This window comes from Drosophila sechellia, chromosome 3L (assembly GCF_004382195.2).
Source record: "Drosophila sechellia strain sech25 chromosome 3L, ASM438219v1, whole genome shotgun sequence".
Taxonomy (NCBI): Eukaryota; Metazoa; Arthropoda; class Insecta; order Diptera; family Drosophilidae; genus Drosophila; species Drosophila sechellia.
In genome coordinates, this window is record NC_045951.1 from 1,866,831 (window position 1) to 1,893,377 (window position 26,547).

The 26,547-nt window shown below is 46.1% G+C and overlaps 7 protein-coding genes across 11 annotated transcripts; 3 read left to right on the forward strand and 4 right to left on the reverse strand.

Annotated features, from left to right (window-relative positions):
• Positions 1-985: 985 nt before the first annotated feature.
• On the reverse strand, positions 986-5,484 carry LOC6610413. 2 transcript variants are annotated; one of them, XM_032719264.1, is made up of 5 exons: positions 4,908-5,481; positions 2,211-2,405; positions 1,844-2,144; positions 1,667-1,678; positions 986-1,597 (listed from the first exon to the last, which is right to left on the reverse strand). In XM_032719264.1, exons 2-5 carry the CDS (start codon positions 2,397-2,399, stop codon positions 1,527-1,529), a joined length of 573 nt encoding a protein of 190 aa, XP_032575155.1. In that variant the 5' UTR covers positions 2,400-2,405; positions 4,908-5,481; the 3' UTR covers positions 986-1,526. The 2 variants fall into 2 exon arrangements, with proteins under 2 accessions (XP_032575155.1, XP_002034995.2); XM_002034959.2 differs by lacking the exon at positions 1,667-1,678 and having other exon boundaries at positions 4,908-5,484.
• Positions 5,485-7,442: 1,958 nt separating this feature from the next.
• On the forward strand, positions 7,443-9,301 carry LOC6610414 (CUE domain-containing protein 1). 3 transcript variants are annotated; one of them, XM_002034960.2, is made up of 2 exons: positions 7,443-7,675; positions 7,738-9,301. In XM_002034960.2, the coding sequence occupies exons 1-2, from the start codon at positions 7,517-7,519 to the stop codon at positions 8,455-8,457; spliced, it is 879 nt and encodes a 292-aa protein (XP_002034996.1). In that variant the 5' UTR covers positions 7,443-7,516; the 3' UTR covers positions 8,458-9,301. The 3 variants fall into 3 exon arrangements, with proteins under 3 accessions (XP_002034996.1, XP_032573938.1, XP_032573939.1); XM_032718047.1 differs by having other exon boundaries at positions 7,444-7,675; positions 7,783-9,301; XM_032718048.1 differs by having other exon boundaries at positions 7,444-7,675; positions 7,786-9,301.
• Positions 9,302-9,603: 302 nt separating this feature from the next.
• On the reverse strand, positions 9,604-12,473 carry LOC6610415 (ras-related protein Rap1). The gene is made up of 2 exons (XM_032718049.1): positions 12,307-12,473; positions 9,604-11,922 (listed from the first exon to the last, which is right to left on the reverse strand). Exon 2 carries the CDS (start codon positions 11,459-11,461, stop codon positions 10,907-10,909), a length of 555 nt encoding a protein of 184 aa, XP_032573940.1. The 5' UTR covers positions 11,462-11,922; positions 12,307-12,473; the 3' UTR covers positions 9,604-10,906.
• A 609-nt stretch (positions 12,474-13,082) lies between these two features.
• On the reverse strand, positions 13,083-15,326 carry LOC6610416 (HBS1-like protein). Its single transcript, XM_002034962.2, has one exon. It carries the CDS (start codon positions 15,198-15,200, stop codon positions 13,188-13,190), a length of 2,013 nt encoding a protein of 670 aa, XP_002034998.1. The 5' UTR covers positions 15,201-15,326; the 3' UTR covers positions 13,083-13,187.
• Positions 15,327-15,563: 237 nt separating this feature from the next.
• Positions 15,564-18,782, forward strand: LOC6610417 (transmembrane protein 134). Its single transcript, XM_002034963.2, has 2 exons — positions 15,564-16,038; positions 17,279-18,782. Exons 1-2 carry the CDS (start codon positions 15,878-15,880, stop codon positions 17,628-17,630), a joined length of 513 nt encoding a protein of 170 aa, XP_002034999.1. The 5' UTR covers positions 15,564-15,877; the 3' UTR covers positions 17,631-18,782.
• A 910-nt stretch (positions 18,783-19,692) lies between these two features.
• LOC6610418 lies at positions 19,693-21,717 on the forward strand. Its single transcript, XM_002034964.2, has 2 exons — positions 19,693-20,231; positions 20,293-21,717. Exons 1-2 carry the CDS (start codon positions 20,165-20,167, stop codon positions 21,705-21,707), a joined length of 1,482 nt encoding a protein of 493 aa, XP_002035000.2. The 5' UTR covers positions 19,693-20,164; the 3' UTR covers positions 21,708-21,717.
• Positions 21,718-21,721: 4 nt separating this feature from the next.
• Positions 21,722-26,413, reverse strand: LOC6610419 (FACT complex subunit spt16). 2 transcript variants are annotated; one of them, XM_002034965.2, is made up of 9 exons: positions 26,241-26,413; positions 25,783-26,046; positions 25,418-25,717; positions 24,178-25,355; positions 23,256-24,122; positions 22,939-23,201; positions 22,722-22,875; positions 22,492-22,608; positions 21,722-22,058 (listed from the first exon to the last, which is right to left on the reverse strand). In XM_002034965.2, exons 1-9 carry the CDS (start codon positions 26,307-26,309, stop codon positions 21,902-21,904), a joined length of 3,369 nt encoding a protein of 1,122 aa, XP_002035001.2. In that variant the 5' UTR covers positions 26,310-26,413; the 3' UTR covers positions 21,722-21,901. The 2 variants fall into 2 exon arrangements, with proteins under 2 accessions (XP_002035001.2, XP_032575912.1); XM_032720021.1 differs by lacking the exon at positions 22,492-22,608.
• Between the last annotated feature and the right edge of the window lie 134 nt (positions 26,414-26,547).

Sequence of the window (26,547 nt, forward strand, 5' to 3'; positions counted from 1 at the left end):
CGTGTTAAAGAGCATAGACATATAGACTAAATGCGAGGCTCAGCCGAAGGTCGCGAGTGGTCAGCAGCTACGTCAGCCCATTGAAACAGAAATTGAAATTGTAATAGTAAAGCAGTAACAACTGCGGACTCAGATTTTTCCCACAGCCAGCGAACGCGTTTGGGCGTTTACTACTGCCAACTTCCAACTGCCAACTGCCAACTGCCAGTTGGCTTTATTCCGCGATGTTGGCTTTGGGTTTAATGGCCAACGGCGCCGCCATGGCATTAAGTGGCCAACTATAAATGCGATCGACTTCTATATTTCATATCCTGACACCCACCGAAAAACCAGCAGATTTCTGTGTTTCTGCTTGGCTTCTGACTTTTCAACAAATTGCAGTGGCACTTGGCCTTTGCAATCGCGACCTGGAGGTCGTCCAATTCCACAAACACATGGTGCACTCTAATCAGAGCTGGCTGCGTGATCTACCTATGCTGTATATACCTGTATCTTGGCAGTTCCTTGAGATACATCAGTATGCAAATCTATATATGATTAGCGTCGAAAGGGGGCATACCTCGAAAACAATCAAGTGGTCTAAATACTGGTATTGGCACAATTTAATTAGCTTTTTATCGTTCTTTGTGGGTTGTGCAGACTGACATTAAAAATCGTATGGATCAATTAACTAAGATCTAAGTCCGTTTACTTTAGAAAGGCAAAGTACGCTGCTCAGTTGTCTGCAATGTTGTTTTACTAAAATGGAATTTAATGTACCACAATAGAGCCAATTCTAAAGCATAATGTTTGATAGAACTGTCAACCAAAGGTAATTTTTACTTCCTAACCCGTTTTACTTGGTCAGATAAATGTGGTAAAAAAAACCCCTGAAAGCTAGCTAGATATATTACCATAAAAGCTTGCCCGTCCAAGAAATCGTCGAATACTTTAGGGGCTCATGCGATTTGCTAATCAGGAACTAACCAAAGTACTGGCAAAAGCATTTAGTGGACCTCCTTCGGGTCCTTGAATACCATAATCATATAACATTTATTCAGGAAACTTGGCCACATATCAATCTTGTATGTTGTTTGTTTTGTTTTCAATAAATATTTTTCAGTAGTATGTATTTTGGGCTTAATCTCTAGCAACATTGTGTTGGTTATCATAATTTAATGTATTTCGAATATAACAAGAATCATAGATAATATTTATATTATAACTAATATGAAAATACTTCGGTGTGCGTGTGTGTGTGTTTGTGTGTGAGTGTCGGTGTGCAGAGAGCGGATATCAGATGTGTGTCAGTGTATGTAAGTCGAGACTTTATGTATAAGTACAATGTAATCGTAGTTTCTAACTAAATTCCGCACGGGTTGTTAACTAAATTAGAACGGTAGACAATACTTGGCATTTGAACATTCGTCCAGCATTTGTGTGTGTGTGTGACAATGCAAATTCTTTGATTTTTGGAAAGGGTTTATTTGACTTTGGGTTGTTTAGGCTTATTTGGCTTAACGGATCTAAAGCAAGATACCTAATCTTCAGTAGGAATTGAAGCCAGCGTTGCGTTTACGTCCCATGTTGCAGATCTTGAAGTGGCAAGGCGACATATCTGGAGGATTCAGAAATACAAATAGTTAGTACATAATTTCTGGGCTGAAGCTATGAGTTCCACACTTACATTGTTTACGAACTAATGGGGTCGGAAATTAAACACATGGAAATAAAACGAACCAAAAACACAAATTAGTCAATCAATCATGCCACACTTAAGGATCACATCAATTTTGTTATGCGAGTAAGAGTGGGAGAAATAACTTCTTAAAGTTACAATTTAAGAATCTTAATCAGTACTCACACTGAACGTTCTTCTTGGTGTTGTGATCCTTGAGGGGATGTCCTGGCAGCACCTTCTTGCTGGGCATGTTGGTCAGATCGTTGACGACGTTGTAGCGCAGCTCCTCGCCGCCTCCGTTATCGCCGAGCCTGTGCAGTCGAGCCAGCAGGCGGGAACTGGGAGCCACCTGCTCCTCGCTCTCCTGGGTAACCCCGAAGTCATCGTAGTCCACGGTGAGCAGCAGATCCCTCAGCGAAGGCCACTTCCTGGCGAAGGCTGGCACCCGCGGCTGCTTCTGTTCCTGCTGCTGTTGCTGGAACTTCTGCGGGTTGGAAGTGGATACACATGGCTTAGTTTTCCTCACACATGTATGGTGGCCTGCTCTTACCAACTGGTCGCCGTAGTAGTTGTTGTCCTCGTTTTCGCCCCCCAGGAGTTCGCTGAACAACAACTGCGTGTTGCGGGCTGGATGGGCCATGGCGTCTCCCGGTCCAATCGCCACTGACAGGAGCACAATGACAATGGCCCAGTGGACGGGCGAGCAGCCACATGTGGTGGGCGCGGACAGGGCGGACATCCTCAACTGCGGAGAATCCAGAGTCAATCAAAACATTAAGGGGGTCACTTCGGTGGCTCGAGGAGTAGATATTGCTATAGCGCTTAGCTTTAATGCCAGTGCTCAAGTTTAAACGAAATTCTAAAATATGTAGATACTAACAACGCTAGGCTAGAATAATTAGGCAACACATGACCCAAAGTTCCCCTTCTCCACTTTCAGGACCCTCGAGTGCTTACGCAAAGGGTTTCCTATTACAAACAACACAAGTTGGCAAAAACAAAGCGAATTGTGGCTGAGGCTGGGCAAAAATGCTTGAATGCTCCGTTTCGAGGGGCTTCGGCCCACTCGAGGTGTTGGGTACTCGTACTTTAAATAAGTCACGTTGCAGTTGGCCAACAAGTTGGCCTGCTCAATGGAATCGGGGCCGTGTTCCAGTTAAAAGTTTTGGCTTTCTTTTGATGCCAGTTCACGGATTCAGGTCACATTGCAGTATCATCACTTGATGTGCGGCGGACACGGGTCATCAGTGGGATTGGGAAGGGGTTGGCTATGCCCTCGTAATTGACATTTATGAAATATTAATGCCTAATTAAGCTCCAGCCCGGAAAGCGGGAGTGACCGGAATGCTAAAGGTGAGCGGCGGGCTCATTATCAAATAAGGATTGGGTTCATTTCGGGGAGGATGGTCGCTGACTTTTAAAAATGGCCAGTCATTTGGGGTGGTTAGCAAATGAATGAATGGGGCGTCAGATGGGTGGCTCGATTATGAGCAGAAGAGGCAGCTAAGTTAAACTAATAGAAGTTAAAACAAGTTGGAAAGCAAATTAAGAATGACCTTTAAAGCTTTCTCTTGTAAGCCAATACTTACTTATATGAAGTGTATGCTGAAATATTCAGTTATGCTTTTATGATTAGTTCTTTCAATTGGACAAATTACGTTAAATTAACGTTTATTCGGAGTTATAAAAGTATATCAAAAGCACCTTATCTGCCTTCTAAGTAGCCTTATTAACCCAACCGCACCATCTTTCCCTAGATTCACTGTTTAATTTTCTACGGCGCCAGGTAACTCGCAACATTTTTTCCATTTATTGCAATTTATTACCAAAAACGATCGAAAAAGCACACCTCCAACTTGTTTGTTTGTTGCTGACCGAACCAGATTTTCTTCTATTTTTATTCACTTTTTTCACAGCGAGTGCAAGCGATAAACTCTGGCGATCGTGTCAGCGGCTTTCGCATCTCGATCGGTAATTTATGTCGCAGAGTAATCGCACGCCAAACGCATTTTAATGGCTCAATAAATATGAAAAAATGCCTCGAGAGCTGATAATGCACTGGTGTCGTGGCTAATTTGCGATCCCCAGCCAGGAGTCATCTCTATTTTGGTGTTGGAGCCAAGGCCTCGCGCGTAGAGGTTCCATTGAACTCACGGGGCGGGGCTTTTCCCCCATAAACATATAGTGCCAACTGGTATAACTACATATTGGAATTTATTTGACAGTTTTCCATGACGGCTTCGCGGTTATTACAAACTGAAACCGATCGGTGTCCGATAAGCGATAACAAGATGTCAAAAGTATAGTTATAGTAGTTACTAAATTGCTAATTATGCTGCCAAGAAGTACGCACACCTGCGGGCATACGTTTAGTTACGATATTAATCATAAAGTGCCAAATACTTGATGAAACATATGCGAATATTTGTTATATCGCCAGTTTTGACTGGTACATTCTAGAAGATCATCCAATAATACAATCATTTCGTGCGCAAGTCAAATAAAATCTAATCTATGCTCAGAATCCCGAAGCGATTCAATGACATATTTAAAATCAAACTAGGCTGGGGGTCTCGCCTTCTGTGACCCAAATCGTATCATCAACTGGGAATGGGCATATATAATAATAAAATCGCTGGGCTTCGTTTTTATTCTTTTACTTGCCCGCCATAAAGTGCGTCATCGGAGGCGTCATAAAATATCGGACCACAAGCAACATGGAGAGCTGCTAGGAGCTCGTTCTTATCAAGAACAATAGGTTCAAATCTACTGACACGCCCTCTTTTTTTCCCCGCTTCTCGGGCTGTGTAAACAAAAGCTATCTGCATCCGAATCTAAGTTGGAATCCCCCCTCCCAAGCAATACTACGCAATACCTTGCGATTCACGCGACTCTATCCATTTAAACTTTACGATTTCGCCTTTCGCTTGCAGCCCTGATAAGACGGCTACACTTATTTTCTATGCATGTGGAACGTAATTAAAATCGAAAATCTCGCTGTGACAGTTCTGAAAACCTCTGCTGATAATGTATAAATAACTGAATTTATATATAAAGCTTCATTATCAATGAGGCGAAAGTAATTTTCTGGGCGCCATTCAGCTGAAACTCAATGATTACATTTAAATCTAATAATATTTATAGTTTAAGAAAACCCAAGGATAATCTGTACCACAATTTAATTGTAACTTTGAGTAAGTTTCTTATAGTTCTAGTTCCGATTTAATAGATGGTAATACAAACTCACCTATGTCCAAGTTCACCGGTAACAATTGAAAACTTTGACAGATATGTCTACTTTTTGACACTTGATCCCGAATTCTGACAGTTCCGGTTAACACTTTTCACTGTAACTGTACTTTTTACTGTAGCTGTACTTTTTTACTGAGTTGTTCCAAAAATAAATGTCAAATTAGAGCTTCAGCCAGCTAATGAACGCCACTAAATAGATTGCTGATTCGGCTTTAAATTATTTTTTGTATTTTATTCTCCGCTGGCGAATCTCAACCGTTAGGTGTGACAATGCAGAATAAACACAGGTCCGTTGGGAGCATTTGTTTATATAGGCGCTGGAAGACCGACGCCGCAAAAAGGGTAAATCAACAGGTGAAAATCAACAACCGACGACTTTACCACTTCGGAGGTGACAGAAGTCAAATGCTCGTGTGGGCGACTCGGATGGGCTGGATTTCCGCCCACCAATGGGTGGGGTTTTGGGGGTTTGGGTCTCTGGTTGCACGAGTACTTGAAAAGTTTTTGTAATTTTATTTCTGCGCTGCTAATTTTGGGCACAATCTCGGATTTAGGCATTCGGATTCCTACTAAACGCGTTCTGCTCTGGCGGCGAACTAACTCGTCGAATCCCACCAGCACCGACTCAAGTCGGTTGGAGCCTTCGGCCGCGATCTTCGTGTGCTTGTCGTGCCACGCTTTTGACAAATCGACCGATAAAGCCAAGATTTATGATCGGTGGGCCATATAGTTGGCGATGCTGGCTGCGCTACAGCACTGGGATGGGTCATTTGGGTGCGCTGTGTCAGCAAATTAAATCACTTGAATTATGTACCACTTCGATCTCTGAACCGTGAGTATTTTACTATCATCTAGGGCGTACTCCCTCGCCCGGTTCGTTGACTCAGGGCTTTGGGGCTCCAAGGTGATCTGAGCAAGGTTTTGAATAGTCTGAGTACTGGGATGATAGTGCCAGGGTGAGATTCGGAAAATGTTCCCACATAAAGCAGTACTTCTACTGTAGGTCATTAAACTCGTCATGACTTAGGTGGAATATTTTAAATGTTAATTGGGTCAATGTCGACTTGCAGTTTTTAAACAGCGGAAGCTGAGATCGCAAATGGTATTTCCAAACTCATGGAATTCAAATGAAATCATCACATGATTCGAGTTCCTTACACATTTTGGGTACATGTAAATATGACCCACTGTGCAGGGTGAGCCTGTCACAAATGTAAATAAAATATTTTTAATGAGACATTAAGATTAATTGGGTACTTGTAAATAGAACCAACCCATTGTGGGATGTGCCTTTCACAAATCTAAATAAAGATTTTTAATCTGTCACTAAAAAACGGTTGGGCATACAAGAGGTTAAAATTAAAGTAGGAGTTTATACGAAAATAGCATGGAAATTTACACATGTCCATCGCAGAGATAACTACAACGATCTCTTATCTCTTATGCGTACCTAATCATCCGCGTATCTTGGCAAATCTTCCTTATAAAAATCCAAAAAAAATGACGCAACGCCGTGCCCGGATTAAGTCACACAGAAACCCAAATTAATTGGGGGTGCCGTGGCACAGAAATCTTTAATTAAAATTTTAGACGTATTTTAAAGATTGTGTTTTGCTTATATAGAATCTCCCCCGAGTCATTTCCCAAATATAATGCGTCTTAAAAGCAAATTCCCAGTAGACAGCAATTAATTCCGTCTAGTCTATAATTGGATGATCCGAACTCTTGGAACCTCTTGTCTGATCCGAGAATATCGGAAGGTAGCCCACGCTTCTTCCGCAGACTTTGTGATTAAATTGAAATTTATGGTTTCATCACCTCTATTCCGAACCCAAATCCGGCGGGGGTGTCTCGCTCATCACTTGTCCGACTGATTCTGATAAGCGGACTTTTTGGACACCGCCCAGCGCTGATAACAAATCAAGTGGCAGCCATATCAGTGCTAATTGACACTTATTAAAACGCGACCGACTGAACCGACACTGCCTGCCGGAACAAAGGCACCAGCACGTGCCGCCCAATTATCAGCACTCGAGTTAAGGATATCACGTGACTTTCATCAGGCTGGTTCACTGAGTCATCTGTTGGATAACTTTCTCAAACATCTAAAATCAATGTACTTCATTGAACTTTATTGATACGGTCGCATAAAACCAGTTTGAATTGCCGCCAAAGCCGGACTTAACCGCTTTGCAACACTGCCGTTAGTTTTAGTGGTTGTAGAGTACTTCAGAAATAAGCTTTCCTCACTTTTTACAAGATGTGTAATCGCAGGAGTAGGGAATAAAGTCTTATAAATTATTACTTTTATAAAAAGCTAAAAACTTGGAATACTTGGGACTCTACTGAATTGTAAAATCCGCGTATGGATCCAAATTCATGGTAGAGCATTGATTGATGTTACTAAAGCACAGTGATTTGCTAGTAATAATATTCTTCTTCTTTTTCGTCAATCTGGATAATTTTAAGGGCCAAGGAATTCTTATCAACTTTTCTGTCACCAGTGGGAACCCCCTGTTTGTTGGCAGAATTAAAGAACACTCGATCTGGTCACACTGCTCCGTCAATTGGACTGTGGGGGCGAAAATAAAAATAAGAATAATCATGTCAACGCTGCAGCTGGAATTTTCGCAGGCAATGACCGACTTCAAGAAGATGTTCCCGGACATCGACCGCGAGGTAATCGAGGCCATCCTGCGGGCGAACCTGGGGGCCGTGGACCAGACCATCGACGCCCTGCTGGCCATGTCGATTGACAACCAGGTGAGTGGAGGCGCCTGTGTATACTAACGTCTATTCAGTAACTAACCCACTAACGAACGCAGAACGAGAAACTGCGCAATGAACTGGATGCTAATGTCTCGCCCCAGCAGAGCCTCATCAACCTGAACGACTCGGACAGGGACCGGCAGCTGGTGGACACCACAGACGGCGGAGGAGCGGGCGCAGTCGGAGCACCTGGAGCACCCGGTGCGCTGCTACCGACGACCGGTGCCTCGCCGAACCACCAAAACACGGGCGCTTCACCCAAACAGCGGCCGCTGGGAGCGGCCAACAGCAAGGGAAGCAGCCAGAACAACACGCCCACCAAACGCAGCAGGCGTTGGAATCCGCCCATCCTGGGTCCACTGCCTGCGGGCTTTCTGCGCATATCGCCCGCTCCCGGGCAGCAGGACTTCGAACTGCCGGACGAACAATTCGCTCTGATGCTGCAGAACGAGGAGTTCATGAATCAGCTGCGCTGGAACCAGGACTTCATGAACGCCCTCGAGAAGGAGCAGAACGGCAAGGCCAAAGGCGAGGACGACGCACCCTTCCAGGAGCGGCTCAAGAACATGGGCAAGATGTCGCGCAAGAAGTTCCTGCAGATGGCCCGGGTCTTCACCTGGCAGCGCAACAAGAAGGTAACCACGGCCAAGCAGATAGACTCCTTGCCGCTGCGCGAGGAGCCCAGCGACGACGAGGATCACCACCACCAGCAGCGTGATCAGCAGCAAGCGAGCCAGTCCAGCCAGCAGCAGGGTCAACTGCAGCTGCGCAAGTGAAGCGGATCGTTCTGTTATCTAATCTCAACGGCCATAACGTGACGATCACGTGCGCTAGTAATCTGCCCAGTCCCCCAGTCCCAAGTAATCTCCGGGCAAGAACAAAATCTGAAATCTCCTATCCCAATCTCGATGCGATGGTATTACCCTAGTTTTAACCTTAAGTGCAATTTTTACCCTACCGTGCAATACCCCCATATACCCATACATATATTCCTTGTTTGTATACGTTTTGTTTACCCTTTCGTTGTTGCCAAATTAGCGTAGTTAAGTTTTATGCATTATTTGTAATCGATACTAAGGCGGCCCCTTTTGAGCCGCGATTGCTAGATTGCTAGAGAGCCACACTCACTCACACGTTTGACTGATTATAAAAAGCGTTAATTAACAAGCATCACACCAGGAATCGGAGGCGAGTCCCCAGTAGAGCACTTTGCTTAGCCCAAAACCTAGTCATGAAGCGGAACTCGAGCCACTTATTGTACAGTAATAGAAACTACCACGTAACTCTGTCTTAAAATTCACTTTCTGCATTTTAACTGCTGGCTTCTACGAAAAGCATGCATTACGATTGTATATCTCAACCCGCGAATCTCTCGGAACTTGCATACCATATCAGCTGTGGATACAATGCGGTTTTACTACTCCTACTCCCCAACTTAACTCCGAATCGATCCTATCGCAGATCTTACACTGGATTAACATGCGTGCTATAAACTAGCAGAATATTATAATTATGAAGAGCAGCTATTTGATTGTAATTGTATATGTATAAATATTTGAATAACAACCTTATATAACTATTCCAAGTATCAAATACAGATATTTCAAAACTTCAATAGAATTGTGTTGTCTTCTTTTCATGGAAAATAACTTCAGAACTCTGATAAAAATAAAGCATACGCTCCAAAAATGAATTTATTTAATTTTTATTTTGTTTTTGCATTTCCTTTTTTAATTTTTTATAAACATAATACATTTATTAATAATTAAAAGATGCTCGATCATGTCGACCTACTGCGTCTCGAATTCGGGACTGTCATGAATCTGAGATCAGAGGCTCTGTGTGGGATCCCAAAAACGCGACCAGTAGGGAAACAAGTTCGAAAAAATGGTTTTTCAATTACATTTTTCACACGCTCATTATTACATTATGTTATTGTAACGGTTGGTTTTGTTTGTTGTTTATTATGTTCAAAAATGATTTGTATCTTTATCATATATTTAATATATACGCTTGGGCTTAGGTTTTATTTAGTTTACTTTTAATGTTGGTTGTTGGCTGTGTTTAGACTTTGATTTAAGGGCATATTGGTTACTACTCGTACGCGAAGTTTATGCAATGTTTATTATGAAATATTTGTAAATTACTTCGTTTTTAGGTTTCTTTTCATTTTGGGATTGACACGACAGTTTAGTTTGTGTTAAACCATTTCTTATGTATTAAATATACTAGAATTTGTGGCTCTCTCTGCACTTCCTGCTCCTCTTCTTCTTACCAGGAAGCGGAAATGAGCCTTGGCCGCAGGAGCCTCTCGTCACCATTTCCGCTTCCGCTTTCGCGTAGCTTTTCGCTCTCTGAGAGCGCGCCGGAAATGTGTAGGTGTGTGTGTGTGTGAGTTGTGGCTGCGAATGTGTGTGTGTGGGATGTGGCTGGTATGTGTGTGTGTGTGTGGGGTGTTTTCATATTGGATGCAACTGATCGTGGTAAACAATTAATTGTAAATTTGTTTTAAACTAATTTCTAAGGGGGGCTCATTACTTCTGGATGTTTGCAACATTTTGACATCATTTGCATACAATATTTTTATAAAATATGTTCCTTATTCATGATTCATTTCCTTTCTCGATTTATTTGCTCATTTCTCTCGTGGAATTTGTTATCTTTATCTTTTAGGCGTACAATTTAGTTTAGCTTAATTTGATTTGTGTTTCGAATTTTGTTTTCGGTTCTATTTAAAGATAAACTTGTTGTTGGTTGGGCTTTCGCGTGTATAAGTAGTTGTAGTTGTAGATGTGTAGAGTACAATCGAAAAGAATCAATAAATACGAATGTTTTAGTTTACGAATGTTTCACTTGTTGCATAATTTAAAAAACGGCTCAAAAACGAACGACAAATATATTTAAATATGTAGATATATATATATAATAATTCCCCATATGCATTAATGGTTAATCAGCGAAAAATAGTACAATCATAATAGTAGTAAATGGTAATAATTACAAAAACTTGAAACAGTTAAAAACATTTGTCAGTTTAAGTTTTGCTTGTATATAGTAGATTGGTTATTTCAATTTCGATTTTTCGACAATTGCCTTCGGATCCAAAACGAAACGAGAACGAAAAAAAATTGAAAATTCTTTACTTTACGCTTATACTTTTGCTCCTCTCTCCTCCTCCTCTGTTATAATTTTTTTGTTTTTCAGTTTTGTTGGTTTTTGGAAGTCTTATAGCAGAACACATAGGGACTTTTTCGGCTTCTTCTGTTTCTTCTCGGGCGACTTCTTGTTGATCTGCCGGACCAGGTCGTAGAAAATATCGTTCACATTCACTTTGGCTTTGGCTGAGGTCTCCATGAAGGCGCAGTTGAACTGGGTGGCCAGGTTCTTGCCCAGCTCCTTGCCGACGACGCGCTCCTCCTCGAGGTCGCACTTGTTGCCCACAAGCACCATGGGCACATCGTCCGTGTCCTTCACCCGGAGTATCTGCTCGCGCAGGTCCTGCAGATCGTTAAACGTCGATTGCGCCGTGATCGAGTAGACCAACACGAATCCCTGGCCGTTCTTCATGTACAAATCCCGCATGGCCGTGAACTGCTCCGTACCCGCTGTGTCCAGGATCTCCAGCATGCATTGCTGTCCGTCCACCTCCACCTGCTTCCTGTAGCTGTCCTCGATGGTGGGATCGTACTTCTCCACGAAGATGCACTGGACAAACTGGACCGTCAGCGCGGATTTGCCCACGCCGCCGCTTCCGAGGACCACGATTTTGTACTCACGCATGCTGGCTGCTGTGCTGTTTGTATATCCTTGGTATATCTCTTGTTTTGTGCTAAATTCTACGGAAGAGACCCAAAATGCAGGTAGGCCAGGTAGGTGGGTTCAATTTCCAGGTGGCTCTCCCTCGAAAATCACTTGTTTTTAGGCGTTGTTCGGCGATTGCTTGTCGGTTGCAGTTGTTTTTTCTTTTTTTTTTTGTTGCTCTTACTTTTTAGTTAATATATGTTTTATATTTAAAGTAAATTGTTTGTTGTTGTTGCTTTTGCTGTTGATAACCTTTGTGCCGTGTAAGTGACTGCGTGTGTGTGTGTGTGTGAGTGTATGTGAATGTGTGCTGGTGTTTGTGCTCCCTCTCTCGCTCGCTCCTTCCGCCGAGTTGCGTGCGTTCAATTGTTGCTTTTTTGAGCGGAAATATCCTGGCTTGATTGTTCCTGGAGACGGCCGTCACTGCTACCGAGGGCACACTGTGGGGGGAGTAAGAAGAAAAGCGCTTTTTAGACACAATTAACGCTAAATTCGCTGCGAGTCTTTTTGGTTTGCGTTTTTTGGTATGCTGAGAACTGACTGCACTCCCTCTTTTCTTCTTCACAACTCTCTCGTTCTCGTTCTCGCTCTAATGATTCATTTTCAGGGTTGCCAGGCGGCCGCACCGAACGCAGCGCCCCACTGCAACGCCTCAAGCCGGAGATTCCCTTAAATTTCACTGAGCTCTGTCACTTAAAATGCACTTAAATTGCACACTGGGCACCCATGTGCGTACATCGCCCTGCCGAACGGCCACTAAGCAACTGAACCACGCAAATGCACCCGCATGTCGGGCGGCAGGGCAACTCTGGGCGGAGTTTTACCTATGCTTTTCACTCGCTGCCGCCAACTGCTTGCTCCTTGGGGACCGCTTCACCTGTCGCCGCTCGCGAATCGCTTCACTTTTAATTTAACACGACTTTGTCTCGTAAATTCTTTACTTTTTCGCCCTCAGCGAACAGCGAACACTCACAGACTAGGGCTGCCAAAGCATCGATGGCACTATCGGCACTTGCAGGCCGAGGGCTACGCACGACTATCGCAATGGCTTAGCGATGGCACTTTTAAGGCATTAGTAAGTTTTAAAAATAAATTAAAATAAATAAAAAAAACGATATATTCGAAATATATTTAATTATGTTTAATTTATATTGGCAAATCAAATTTTGGATATATTAAAATTGCTATTTTCATAACTATTTTTTTCAATTTAAAGCCCATTAAAACGATTTCATATTGAAATTTTTTTCTACCGTTAGTGATATTTTAAGGTATTCCTATTTGAATTTTTAAGCATAATTTAAGAATAAAATATTAGCTGTGTTGCCGATAGTTTGAGAACAAAAATACAAATGCTTGATTGTTTCATGAATCAGCAATATGATTCGCATTCAGAATTTTAGTCAGCCGCATATTCCCATTTTCGAGATACAGATTTGAATCATAGAATTTATCATAAGGAAAAGAATTCCATTTATACAATATAGCATTGTCACGTTTTTGGAATATTATGACCCCAGTAGAAGTGATTAATTCCATGAAAAACTTTTTTTTTAAGATACCTCTGGTCAGACCGAAATCTCTTCCACTGCTTCAGTGCTTTTTGATTTGAGCAATTCATATAAACTATGTATATTTAGCAAATCAACAAAAGTTCATTAATATCTAACTAAAATTTCGTACAAAATCCAGCGCGGTCATCGACCTAGCGGATCTTGGTGACCATTCCGGCGGCAATGGTGACTCCCGCCACCCGCAGCATCACGCGTCCCAACTCCTTGAAGTCCGCATACCGCTCGATGCAGATGGGTCTGCTGGTTTCCAGTTCCACCAGGGCACACGAGTTGTTGCCCAGGCAACGCGGCTTCTTCTTGACCACCTCGCCGGTGCTTTTGTGAATCGATGCGGTTAGCTTGCAGACCACGGCGGGCTCTATCAGGGATTGGTGGTGCAGCAGCACGGGGAAGCCCATGGTAATGGGCACCTTGACGTTGAACACGATAATGCGGGCCTGGAATCGCGTTGTCACAGGAATGGGGGTCTGTGGATCGCTGATGATGCAGCCCACAGTGACGTTGTTGATGTCCAAGGCGGGCAGGGTAATAGAGACCTGGTCGCCGGCGAACACGCAAGTCTGTGGAAATTCGTCCATGGTGAGGGATTTCACTTGCGCCTGCTCCCGGCTGGCACCAACCAGCACCTTGTCGTTCAGACACAGCACTCCGGTTTCCACTCGTCCCGAGATGCAGAATCCGGAGCCAGTGCCCTTGTAAATGTCCGACACGGACATCCGCAGCGGTCTATCAATGGCTCTTTCGGGGATCTTGAAGTTCTCGATGACATCCAGCAGATGGCGTCCACTGTACCAGCTAGTCAGGGCGGGTTCCTGGGCTTTCTTGGTGAGGTTCTCGCCAGTTAGTCCGGAACAGGGCGTAAAACTCACATCGGACTCCTTGAAGCCCGCCAGTTTGAGGAAGGACTTTAGCTTAGTCACAATCTCTGTGAATCGGTCCTGGGACCAGCCAACGGTGTCCAGCTTGTTGATGACCACGCCTAGTTGGTTAACCCCCAGGGATCGCACTAGGATGGCGTGCTCTCTAGTCTGTCCGCCGAGCTCAAAGCCGGATTCAAACTCTCCCCTTGTAGCATCCACCACCAGAAGGGCAACATCCGCCTGTGTGGCACCGGAGATCATGTTCGGAATGAAGTCCTTGTGCCCCGGAGCATCCAGCAGTGTGACGATCTTGGTCTTGGTTTCGATACGCGACTGGCCCACGTCCATGGTGATGCCGCGGGCCCGCTCCTCGCCCGTCTCGTCCAGCACCCAGGCGTACATGAAGCTCTGCTTGCCCAGCTTCTTGGACTCCTGCTCGTGCTTGTGCATCACGCGTTGGGAAACGTTGCCTGTGTCGTACAGTAGATGGCCCATCAGTGTGCTCTTCCCGGCGTCGACGTGACCAATAACGATCATGTGAATGTGGCTCTTCTGGTCGGCTCGCTCCTTCTCGTACAGCTGGCGGGCATTGCGCACGGCCTGTTCCTTGGAGACCTTAAAAACGGATGCTGAGCTACGGGAGATGTCGTCGCCGGCGCTGATGTCAACGGGTGTGTTTCGGCCCGAGACCACAGGCGACGAGGGCACCTTGGGTGAGGGTATTTCGAAGCCCCGGCGCGGCTCCTTAAGGCTGATCTTGGGTGGTGGCGTAGGCACCGTTTTGCTGACCATCTTGGGCAGCACTGGCGCGGCGGGCGCTTTCATCTTATTCACAGCTGGCTTGGCAGACTTCTTGGTCTCTTCGTTGAGGATCTCGTCCAGGATCTTCTGCATGTCGTAGTCGAATTTCATGGATGTCTCCACGATACGGCGCTCGGAGACGGCATCGCCTACCACGCTCCGCACCTCGTCCACGCAGGAGCTCAGCTTGGCCTGCTCGATTTCGTCTAGTTGCGGCATCTGGAAGCTCTCGGAGTCGCGACGAGCCTTCGCGAAGGCGGCGTCCTCGTCCTCATCCTCGTCGTACTCCTCCTCTTGGATGTCCTTGTTCTTGCTGATGAACGCCGAGATGCTCTGCTGGCCACGAGCTCGATCGTAGAGCCATTGCTGGGCATCCGTGGGCGAGATGCAGTGCTCGTCCTCCACGGAGTGCCCATAGATGTCGTCGTAGCCATCGTACTCATCGTTGTAGTCCATGGTGCGCACTATCCTGTGCCGCGACATCTTGGAGGACTTTGTATTTCACAATTTATGGAGCAGGGTCAGAATTTCATTAAAAATAATAAAGGTGCGTGCAGGTGTGGCTGCCTTTTCAGAGGTTTGGTATTTTGCGGCACTTCGACCAGAAGTTTTTAGTACAATAGTACGGTTAGAAGGTATTGCCACTAGCAGAGAGCCGACTGGGATGTATCAATCAATTGACATAAGAATTTAATAATTCGTTATTTTCAAAATCTACACATTTTGAAAATATGTTAGAAGGTCGAGAGAAGGAACAACAATGGTCAAGTGTAATTGATGCGGCCTTGTGTGAACAGCGATGTGTGCTTAAATATACCATGCAGGCTGGCAGCCACCCCCACACAGCATTTAACCACCCCCGTGGAACGGTCACACTGCTGCGAGCTGAATATTTTTTGCTTTGTGTCGCGTTTTAATGTGAAAAGAAAAACACTTTTTCCACGGTTACGGTCACAGAAATCAGTGCAAAACATTGCGAATACGGAGTGCGCGAAAATGCAGGCGGGGCAGCACTAAGTCGGAGCCGCATCTCCCCCGATTTCCGCCGTGCTGGCAGCCAACGTTGGCAGCCCGAATCCGAATCTCCAGCGCACTCGTTTATTATTAAACAACGGACACGGAAACAGGGAAAGAAAAAAGCAGAATCCAAGCCAGAAAACATGTACAACAACGGGGCCAGGGGCTTCTCCATTCACGACGCCTTCGAGGAGGAGACCGACGAGGCGATACGCGTTTATGGCTCCACCGTGATATCCACGCCCATGAGAGGCAAGCAAGGTCGCTCCACCGAAGACGTCTCCATCCGGATTCAGGACCCCAAGTGAGTGGGCTAGGCTCGTTCTCTGGTGAAAACAGGTCTTCTTTGATCTATCTGCCTGCGTGGGCAGCTGTTACTGGCACCATTTTCCCCGCCACCGCTGTGTGCCAAACAAGGAGTTCCATTCCCATTCCCATTGTGACTGTGATTCCGGTTATTGTTGTGTTTATACTATGTGCACGTCGTACACTTGTACGTTTGGCCAGCTGGGCATCTGGTGTTCTGCGGGCTGGCCACTTCCTTATTCCCGCCGGAAGCAGCTGAATAAGTTAGCCGAGCGGCGCGTGCGTGATGGATACCATGCCTTCTTCCATCCCATTAGCCATGCATGGCGTGTCGCAACTGCAGAAACGACGTGTAATTATGGGGATTATAAATGCAGACGTCCAGCCTAATTTGGCATTCAATTGTAAAAATCATTGCGCATAAATTTCGTCATAAGGGTCTCTGCTGTTAGTCGCGCGGATCAAGAGCATGAGAAGGAGGAGGGAGGGGGTGGCCTTCGCCTGCGGTCAGCTGGAACCAGTTGGCCAGCCCAGCAAGCCGAAACCAGCTAGCAGCTCATCACACTTCGCACTTGTCGGGCTTCTCTTGCCAATATAAACGAGTGGTAAACGCGAAATTGATTGCGCCTCGCCTTTGGCGGCAATCCAACCCCGCGATAACCCCGCAAATGGTTGATAAGGGTCTTAAAGTCCACATTGTACAAAGTGGAAATGCCGAGTGGGCGCTTAAGCCTCAAATACCGCTAAAATCAAATTTGTAGTCAGCCATATAGACTGCTATCTTAGCTATCTTATGACCAAATCTAACGAAATCATCACCAAACAGCGATAAACCACAAAACCTGTTTTAGAAGAAGCCAAGTAATCAGGGTGTTCTGTAGGCAATCGATAGATAATCTTAAAAGCCTCTTGAAATATGCTATTTAGCGTATTCAAATATTATGTGCTTATTATATCTAATTGAGCTTTATCAGGGACTTAGACTGATTATCTGTTGTACAATAGTTGTTTTAGATGAATGATGGCTATTACTCAGATATATGCATTTTAGCATATGTCTTGTGGGATATATATACCCCAAAACCCGAATGCACCTTCGGCTGAAACCCTTTTCCCAAGTTTAGCGAATCTTGAAGTGGGTCAACAAATCGGCGTTAAAAAACCGGCTTTAATTATACAGCACCCAAAGCTATGAATCGCACCTCCTTTCAACCGCTTCCCCACTTCTGTCTCCCCAGGGGCTACAACAAGTATGCCGAGGACACAACGTCCCGGGACAGCGACTCGCTCATCCAGGAGTACGGCAACCTGCCCACGGAGGAGACCAACACATACTGCTGGCGGCATCCCAAGGTGCGTGAGAACTGGCGCACAGTGCTGGCCGCCTTTACGCTGCTGGTCGTGGGCACGGGCCTCTTTGTGATGGGCACCTTCGCCATCGCGGATCCGCAGAACACGTCGCAGGGAGTCGTGTTCTTCGTGGCGGGACTCATCTGCTTCATACCCGGGGCCTATCACGTCGTGTACATCTGGCTGGCAGCCAAAGGATATCGAGGGTTCGACTTCTATCACCTGCCGCTGTTCACATAAGCGGACATCTGGGCAGTCGAGCTGGTTGATCCACGGACGAGGAGAGTGGGAGAAACTCCATCTATAAATATAAATCTGTGTTTGTTTATACCCGACCCGTATAAACAACTTATTTTCTACATTGTAATCGTAATTAACCCGAAACTCAGTTTGTGTAAAGTACTTTTTGTGTTTAGCGGCAAAAATTTCGTTTAGACAAATATCCCTTCCCCCTGAAACCCGAATCGAAATCTAGCAATATATAGATTATATATTTTACAATATTTTCTATTATATACTCGGTAAAGTGTTTTGTATGCCCCCTTCTCCAAAACCAAACCCAAAAAAGCGATAAACATTCATACGTACACTCGAAATTGATTTAAGCAAAAGAGAAGAAACAAACGAAAGACTTTGTATATGATGCTAACATGTTGAGGAAGCGCTAGAGTTATAACGTATACTATATATAAATTGTAATTTATTGAAATTTAATTGCACCAAAAACGCCGCGAGGCGTGCGAAAATGTTTTACGATTTTCAAAACCAACACTCAGAAACTAAAAAGATTAACAACCGTACACCCACGAATCTATGTATATGATTAGTGAGCGTCTGTCCAGGGATGCGCCTTAAAGAACTAGATCTAGACCTTAGTCAACGTCGAATTATGATTATGATTATGTTAAAGCCTAATCGCAATGCAGCGAGGACTCCTCGAGCAACCATGATAATACCAAGCTACTAGTGATGTAAGACGATACGCCAATATTGCAATACGTTCTTTTATAGCTATAGTGATGACGCGTCTCTTTTCCGCTGACCTTTAACCCCGTCCTCTAATGAAATTACATCTCACACTCACCCACATTTCTGAGAACTAATCACTCACACACCTCATCAGCCGCTTAGTTGTTAATGTCGTATAATTTCTTTTTAAGAAATGCTGAATATGGTTGTATTAAAACGAAAACGATTATCACACGTGGAAAATCCAACAAGAAGGAGAACAATCGAAGATATACAATAAATTTACTTAAATCACAACACAATTTAGGACTCCTTTTTCGAAATTTACACGAAACCTCATTTGTAGATGTAATTTTGTGACTTTTGTATGTATTTTCCCATTGAATGTTGGTTTTTATTCGAATTAAAAATATTATTTTTGAACGTTTCAGTTTGTTCTTATTCATTTTTTTTTTTGGGAATATACTGATATCGATATGATTGCATTTTATCAATTGTTTTTTGTTTTTTAGACGTGTTTAATTGTTTCTTCCTTTTTCGTTCTTTTTTTGGCACTCTATTCTGGGAATTGATTTCATTTCTCTACGCAGCTAAAAACGAGCGATAAATTTTATCTTTCTGTTGCGGCATGCCCATGGAACTGTATCAGACTCCATCACTATCAAGTTCGCCCTCACTCGACAGTGCGTTTCATGATTGTAAGTTAGGAAGTATTAAATCGATTTCATTAACTTAACTATGTCCTAATTAAATTCAACTCATATTATATATTGGCTCTCTGGCTGACCTTACTCTACATCTTTTTGATAATTATAAGTGCAAACGCCCATTCATACGGCCACGAAACGCACTGTCTGCCAACTCCAGCTCCAAACCAGGCCCAAACTGCTCTTGGCTAAATGGAATCGGTTGCCTCGGCTAATGGCGATGCAAATGAGATGAAGTGAAACGTTAGGAACAATCAAATCGGCAATGGAGCAGGATAGATACTTGCTCAATATACGAAGTTAACGACGGCTCTAATAGGTTTAATTATATTGGTGTTGTGCGCCTCTCCGAATCGATTATTTTTGTAGCTTCGAACTTATTTGAATTGTATCTGAATAATTGTTGCCTCGATTCCACTCGGTTCGATTCGACTTGACCCGAACCGACTTGTTTCGCCTCGGTTCGACCGTTGATGATTAAGCTTTAAATGTGCTTAGCGAAGTAAGTGTGGAAATGGAATAAAGTGCATGGAAATTAAGCGCCAAACAATGTTTGTTGATTCACCCCCTCCAAGGAGTCCGCCCTCGATACTCGTGGAGGTGGGCTTGTTTGGGGGCTTGTACCTGTACGCTTTTATTATCTTCCCCGGATACTAAAAGTAGCTCACCTTTTGCCATATTTGGTTCGCAATCTTTTCAATTTCGCGTAGGTGGGTTGCCGTATAGATATGGATAGTTACATCGACTAGGGTATATTTTAGCGGAGCCCAAAACTGAATCCACTTCCATGCCAGACCCCGCCTCTCTGCTGCTTAAAGAGACAATTTGTCACCGGGCATCGATCAAACATCCGGACATCCCAGTGGCCTGGCAACGGGCGCCATTGAGACCTGTATGACGGGCCATAACCGCAAGGGAGCGGAGTGGAGCCGCTAATGTCTGGAGTGCACATCCAAGTTCATTAGTCTTGGATGGGTGCGGAAAAGCTACGCGACACGAAATGGAAAGTTTTGGCGAAGTTTCCAGCTGGTGAATGGTCGTAAATCGCAGCGCGAAAAGCTAAAGGTCTAAAAATATCCCGGCACTCGAAGGCAGTCGATGAGCCCGCAGCTGGCAGAGATGGGCGAACGAGAGCCGGAGTCGGACGAGGACTGCGAGGTCTACTGTAAGTCGTTTCCCGTAGGTTGGCAGCAGCAGCATGTCCTTACTCATGGATTATTCCGCAGTCCTGAAGCCGGTCAACGAGTACAACATTGTGGACAGGATCAAGGAGGCCAACAAGGAGCTCTTTGCGCTGGACGACGAGTCCTCCAATGGCAACGGCAAGGTGACCAAGGTGAAGTTTGCCCTGAATCTGGAGGATTACGAGCCCACGGAGCAGCAGAAGGATCTTATTCCCAGTCCGCCCGATGAGCTGCTGCAGCAGTTGACGCAGCTGAAGCTGAAGCCCATTGCAGAGGAAGAACCAGCGGCTCCAGAAGTGACCAAGGTGGTAGAGCAGCCTCCTCCGATGGAAGAACCCGAAGTAGATGAAGTGGAGGAGGAGATATGCGAGGAAATCGTGGACTTAAGTGAGGTGACCGAACAGCCAGTTGTCCAGGAAGCCACTCCCATCGAGGATGAAGACGACTTCTCCGGTGTGGATGAGGCGGACCTGGATGATGATCCTCCGGCGAAGGACTCTTCTGTTCCCGGCTCCCTTCAACTGAGACAGGGCACTTTCGACCAGGATGACTCCGACCAGAAGAGTCTAACCAATCTGCTAACCGAATCCGATTGCGAGGAGGAGGAACGCACCTTGAATGAGGCTCGCCAGAAGCTAAGGGATGCCTATAAGAATCTCTACAAGACTTTGGATCCGAAGCAGCAGGCAACCATCGACAGGTTGACGGGCGCCGAAACTGAAGTGCCGTTGCCGGCACCAGCGCCTCTGGTGGCTCCAGTTGAAGCCGAAGAGGAGGATGATCTGTCCATCATTGTGGCCAGCTATATTCCAGATGACTTTGAGCTCAACGAGCAGAGCATTTACTACAAGAAGGAGGAGCCCGATGAAGTCAGGGAATCCTGCACCACATGTCCCAAGGCGACTTCCAAGACCTTCTTCACTTCGCGCAGTTTTAGCCTTCGTCGTCCGCCCAAGCCCACGGCCACTCCATCTTCTGCCTCCGCTTCTACAACGTCTCCTTCGGTGCGGATGAACTACAAGATCTGCTGCGAGCACCGACATTCGATTCAGGGCAAGTTACCCAGGTACACGGGCTACATGTCCGAGTATGGACTGACTGCCCAGCAACTGCAGCGGCGGGACCAGCAACTACGGCGGAAGCAGCGCTTCTCCATTGAGCAGACCATCAATCGCAACGAGCAGGAGCTGAAGAAGATGCAGGACAACGAGCGCGCCTTCACCACCTGGCTGAAGAACAAGATGCGCTATCCGATCAACAAGACCCGCAACATGTTTGATGCGCACAAAAGGCGGGGCAGTGTGGCCGCCACCGGAAGTCCGCGCCAGCATCCCCAAGCTCATCCACATCTGCACCAGGAGCAGGAGCAGCGCGGCGGACGGCGAAGGCGGCGACGCGACAGCGGGGAAGTGGAGGTGCACGCCTATAGGCACCTGCTCGGAAGCTGGAACAAGTAGGAGTAGTTCTTACATTAGTTTATTATATTAATGTATCGTATTATATTTAATTTGTAATACAACTTTTGAAGCGTGACAAAAATGAGTGACAGGGATCGGGGTGGCGGGTCCTTTAACAGATAGACAATGGTAACAGGAGAGCTAAATTACGACCGGAGTGCCCCACAGGCTGGGCGACAGGAACAGCTCCTTCCCTAATGACGCGACTTCTTCGACTTGTGTCCATTGTCGCGACTGTCATCCCGCGAGCGCTTGCGATCCTTGTCCTTGCTGCTGCTCTTGTTTCCGGACGATGAGGAGGAATGATGCTTATCCCGGCTGTGGTACTTGTCCTTCGACGACTTCGACGGGCTTTAAAATAATCAAAGGGGTTTGGGAACGTGTTAAAAGAAGTTTCACAAATAATTACTCCTCTGTGGTTATCAATTTTGAGCAAGCGAGGTATGATGCTGTTCGTTTTTGTTTTTTTTTTTTTTGATCAATTTTGTCAGACTAAACAATCATAAATAATTCGACATAAACCCAAACAGAAAGTGGTTGTAAACGGATAATCAAATGGAATTTGGGGTATCCCTATAACTTAACAATTGGGAAAAATATGTATTAACAAAAAATAACTCTTAAAAACGTCCAATTGCTTGGTTTTTTTTTGGTCCACCAAAGAAGAAAATCAAATTTATAACAAAATTTCCAGTGTGTGATTGTGAGTGAAATGATATGTGAAATGCACTTGTGTTAGGCCGTATGGTTGGGTATTAAGTGTTCGGGGCTTTCGATAACAAACCTAGATGAGCTGCCATGTTTGGAGCTGGAGGACTTTAAATGCGAAGAGGACGAGGAGGAGTTCGACTTGTGCTTTTTACTGTGCGACGACGATCGAGCCTCCTCGCGGTCGCGGCGACTGTGTTGGACGTAAAATGTGGTAGAACGATTGATATAGATAAGAGAAGGGAGATCTCGGATAAGGTTACTCTTCATGGAAACCCGTCCATGATGGGGTCGTGGCTGTCATACCTGTGCTTTGAACTCTTGCCGTGCTTCTTCGAATCGAATTTGCCGTTGCGTGGTTTGTCATCTGCGGCATAATCGTGGTTGCGGTCTTCCTCAGCAGCCTCGCGTTCCAGATCGGACCAATCCTTGCCAGATTCCTCATCAGAGCCAAGGTCCTCTGTAAATTTCGATGAAAATATTAACAACTACAAGATATTGGATGTTTTTGGTTTACACATACCATCGCTTTCCTCGCTGTCTTCTGATGCCTCTGAGTACTCGGAATCTTCGTCCGACTCCTCATCCGATTCAGCGTCGGTGGGATTGTAGGCCTCATCCTCCTCGGACTCGGCGGTTTCGTTTTCGCCTTCGCTGCCCGATTCCGGGTCCAAGAAAGTCCAGCCGCCTTGTTCAAAGAATCCCTCAGGATCGTCGGTGATGGTCTTCATGATCTTCTGCCAGTTCAGGGATTGAACACCCTCCGAATAGCGGATGTCGCAGGAGCTACAGGATACTCGTTGGTAAAAGAGCATTTTTCAAATGTGCAGATTAACCTACTTGAGCCACTCCTTCACGTGATCCAGCATGTTCATAGGAATGGCGTTCACCATGGCCACCTTCTTGTTGTACTCCTTAAACACAAATATCATATCGAAGTTGCGCAAGTGGAACTGAACGCGCTCGAAGTGCACCAACTCCACATCGTCTAGCGTGATGACAAATGGCGGCCATTCCGTCAGATTGACCAGGGAGCCCGAGGTGGGTTGCAGCGTCACCGTGCTGCGGAAGGGTGCTCCAGGGAATCCCAACTCACGGAACGGCGTGTCGAACTCCACTACCGACTTGGTCATGGTTTCCACCTTCTCGCAGAAACTTTTGAAGGCAGTCTTGAGCTTGTGGCGCAGCTCACGTTCCGCCTGCTCAGCAGCCAAGTCGTCGCGATCGTGCATGTGCTGGTGCTTGCCCAGATCCGTTGTGATCTCTCCCACTTCCGTGTAGAACTGCACATCCACGTGCTTCTTTTTGCCAAACATGATGGCGTACTTCAGGTGGAAATGCAGAAGAATGATCATCTCGCCGTCGCAAGGCTGGAAAAACGCGCTCTTGATGTTGTTGTACAGGATGTCCACCTTGTCGCCGCGCACGGAGATGTAGCGGAATCCATTGCTGTGCGCTTCCAGGCTGCCCGTCATGCGCTTGGTCACGATGTTGGGCCGAATGTACAGGTCCTTCAGCTTAGGATTGCCCTTGTTCTGCGACAGAATGAGCGTGTCTTGCTTCACAAGATCCTCCTTCTCACGCTCCTCAGCCTCACGGGTCTTGAAACGCTTCTGCACCTCCTTGATCAGCCTGAACGCATTGTTCAGATTTGCAGATGGAGCTCCCACTTCTCCGTGTTCCTTTACATTGGAGCTGCGGTATGTACTGAAGCGAGTCTTTAGTTAGTGGATACCTAAAGCAGATTTCGTATCATACTTACACTTCCTTGACGAAGGTGGCCTCTGGCTGAGGATAGAGTCCGCCTTCGTTGCGACCCATTGTGGCGCCGGGATGAAAGAAGTTGATACGCAAGTACGTGTACTCGCCCTCCACCGACTGCGAGATGTTCTTGATGGTGGATATATGGAACGGCACCTGGATTCCGAACACTGGCATGATAACGGTCTCGTACTTCTTGTCCACGTAAAGCTTGAGCTCCTTGACTTCCGGCTCGCGCGGCATTTGGCTGATGGACTTGTAGGAGACGGTGTTCTTGCGCACTTTCTCCACCTCCTTCGAGTTTCCCTGCCTGGCCAGCCGATCCTTGGCGCGCTCATTCAGCTGCTGAGCCAGCTCGCGCTGGTGCTCCTTGCGCTTCTCCTCCGTGTTGATCTCGTTTCGCAGCTTTGACTCCAGCACCGCATTGCGCTTGCTGCGGCCCAGGATCTCGGTGCCCTGATCTTCTTTAGCGGTCTTCTTGTCGTCCACATCTTCCTCGTCGCTGTCGTCCTTGATGAAGATGCCGACGTTCTTGATCTTCTTCTTGGACGGAGTCATCACACTGGCTGGGGATTGTTCGCCCACTAGGACAGTGTCTCCTATGAAGAGGGCGTAGTTCTTGCCCTCTTTGTCGGTGGCTTCGGGATTGGTCAGATTCGAGATGCCCACGTGCAAATTAAAGACCATATTCTTCTTGAGTAGCGCCTGGCATTTGGGTCCGATGACAATGGAGTTCTCCCGGAACTCTAGGCCCATGGCGAACCCAAAGCTTTTGGGCAGATTGTCCACCATACTCGGCTTCTCCTTCTTCACGAAGTCCAGGGTCTTCTCGTAGACGTCGCACAGCTTTGTGCCCGGGACCAGCAGCTTGAGAATCTCCTCCTGCACACTTACCAGAAATGTGTAGTTCTCCTGCATGGCCTCGGTGGGATTCACCAGAAAGGTGCGCGATATATTTGAGCAGTAGGACTTGTATCGGGCGCCCAAGGAGCACACAATCACACCAAAGTGCAAGGGATTCTTGTCCGCCACGGCGGAGAACTTCAGGCTGTAGGCTCCTCCCGATTGAATGATGGGTGGGTAGGCCATGTCGAGGAGTCTGGGATCCAGACCACTGGTGTACTTCTTCTCGCCAATGGCAGCCTCGCAGCCATCTGAAAGCTTGTTATGTTTGACTTTCTAAAATGGGTTAAAGAGGTTAATAAAGAAGGACACAAATAACTTTAAGGCCAGGAGCTCACCCTGTCCGAATCGATAATGTCCATGATCTCATCTTTCAAATACTTGTTGAAGATGTCCATTGACACTAGCGATGCCTTGCGTATGTTGTTGATCTCCGACTCATCCTTGGGACACATTAGGTAGGCGATAATAGTGCTGACGTCCACATGCTCGAACTTGGACGCCGTCAAGGATTTCTTCCATGCTTCGCTGAACTCCCCGGGATAGGCGTCCTTGGCAAAGACCCCCAAACGCTTACCCTTCTTCGAGTTCTGCAGGGCTTTGATGAGCTTCTCGAAGTTGCCCTGGTCCTTGTCCGTCTATTCGTAGTGAAGATCAGAAGTAATTACAGAACTTTTGGCCGGGAGCAGTAATTGAAACTCACCCGATCCCTCACAAGGAGATTGATTTCCGGAAAACCTTCTTCGGTGATGTTCTGCGTCTGCTTCAGGAACTCTATTTTCTTTTTGCTAGTGAGAAAATACACGGCATCCGAGCAGAACACGGAGATTGTGTCCGTCAGCTCGTAGCCCAGCAGCCAGAGCTGCAGGGCCATGGACTTGGAGTACATGACATCCTCTTCGACGCCCACGATGCTCATGATGCAGTCCAGATTCCTGAGCGCGTCATCGTGTCCGATGCTGGGAGCCTGCGAAAGACAAAGAGGCCGAGATTACTATACAGTAAGCCTCTTTTCCCCGCACAACCTGGTCTATGGATACTTAATTTCACCATATCTCCCAATCATCCATTATCGCGAACCGCCTGCAGAGTCTCCACGTGCTCCCCAGTGCTCCTGCGGCCCCAAAAACACGGAGATCGCCGACCGGCGGACGGACTCACCCTCCATTCCGTGTAGAGGCGCTTCACGCGGCGCACGAACGCCTCCTTGTCCAGCACAAAACTAGACATCTTGCCGCCGGATTTGTTACTGTGTCTGCGTTAACTCCGCTTAAAATGCGCTAAACGCCAGAAATTGCATTTGCAAATTCCGCCGGATAAAAAAATTGCGCGGCGACCAGATGAAGAAGAAGAAGAATAAGCGTCAGCTCAACGTGAGTGAGACCGCTCTCAAAAATACCGCAATATACCAGTAGAGTCTCAGTTGTCAATGTCAAAATAGTGTAACCAAGCAATAGTACAGACACAT

Excerpts from the sequence above, each read along its gene's own strand:
- LOC6610414 (XM_002034960.2), top strand. The coding sequence starts at position 7,517 with ATGTCAACGCTGCAGCTGGAATTTTCGCAGGCAATGACCGACTTCAAG. Across the intron at positions 7,676-7,737 it reads CCATGTCGATTGACAACCAG|AACGAGAAACTGCGCAATGA; the intron begins GTGAGTGGAGGC and ends TAACGAACGCAG.
- LOC6610418 (XM_002034964.2), top strand. The coding sequence starts at position 20,165 with ATGAGCCCGCAGCTGGCAGAGATGGGCGAACGAGAGCCGGAGTCGGAC. Across the intron at positions 20,232-20,292 it reads CGAGGACTGCGAGGTCTACT|TCCTGAAGCCGGTCAACGAG; the intron begins GTAAGTCGTTTC and ends ATTATTCCGCAG.
- LOC6610415 (XM_032718049.1), bottom strand. The coding sequence starts at position 11,461 with ATGCGTGAGTACAAAATCGTGGTCCTCGGAAGCGGCGGCGTGGGCAAA.
- LOC6610416 (XM_002034962.2), bottom strand. The coding sequence starts at position 15,200 with ATGTCGCGGCACAGGATAGTGCGCACCATGGACTACAACGATGAGTAC.
- LOC6610419 (XM_002034965.2), bottom strand. The coding sequence starts at position 26,309 with ATGTCTAGTTTTGTGCTGGACAAGGAGGCGTTCGTGCGCCGCGTGAAG. Across the intron at positions 23,202-23,255 it reads CACGTGAAGGAGTGGCTCAA|CTCCTGCGACATCCGCTATT; the intron begins GTAGGTTAATCT and ends AGTATCCTGTAG. Across the intron at positions 22,059-22,491 it reads AAACATGGCAGCTCATCTAG|CCCGTCGAAGTCGTCGAAGG; the intron begins GTTTGTTATCGA and ends ATTATTTTAAAG.
- LOC6610413 (XM_032719264.1), bottom strand. The coding sequence starts at position 2,399 with ATGTCCGCCCTGTCCGCGCCCACCACATGTGGCTGCTCGCCCGTCCAC. Across the intron at positions 2,145-2,210 it reads ACTACTACGGCGACCAGTTG|AAGTTCCAGCAACAGCAGCA; the intron begins GTAAGAGCAGGC and ends TCCAACCCGCAG.
- LOC6610417 (XM_002034963.2), top strand. The coding sequence starts at position 15,878 with ATGTACAACAACGGGGCCAGGGGCTTCTCCATTCACGACGCCTTCGAG. Across the intron at positions 16,039-17,278 it reads ATCCGGATTCAGGACCCCAA|GGGCTACAACAAGTATGCCG; the intron begins GTGAGTGGGCTA and ends CTGTCTCCCCAG.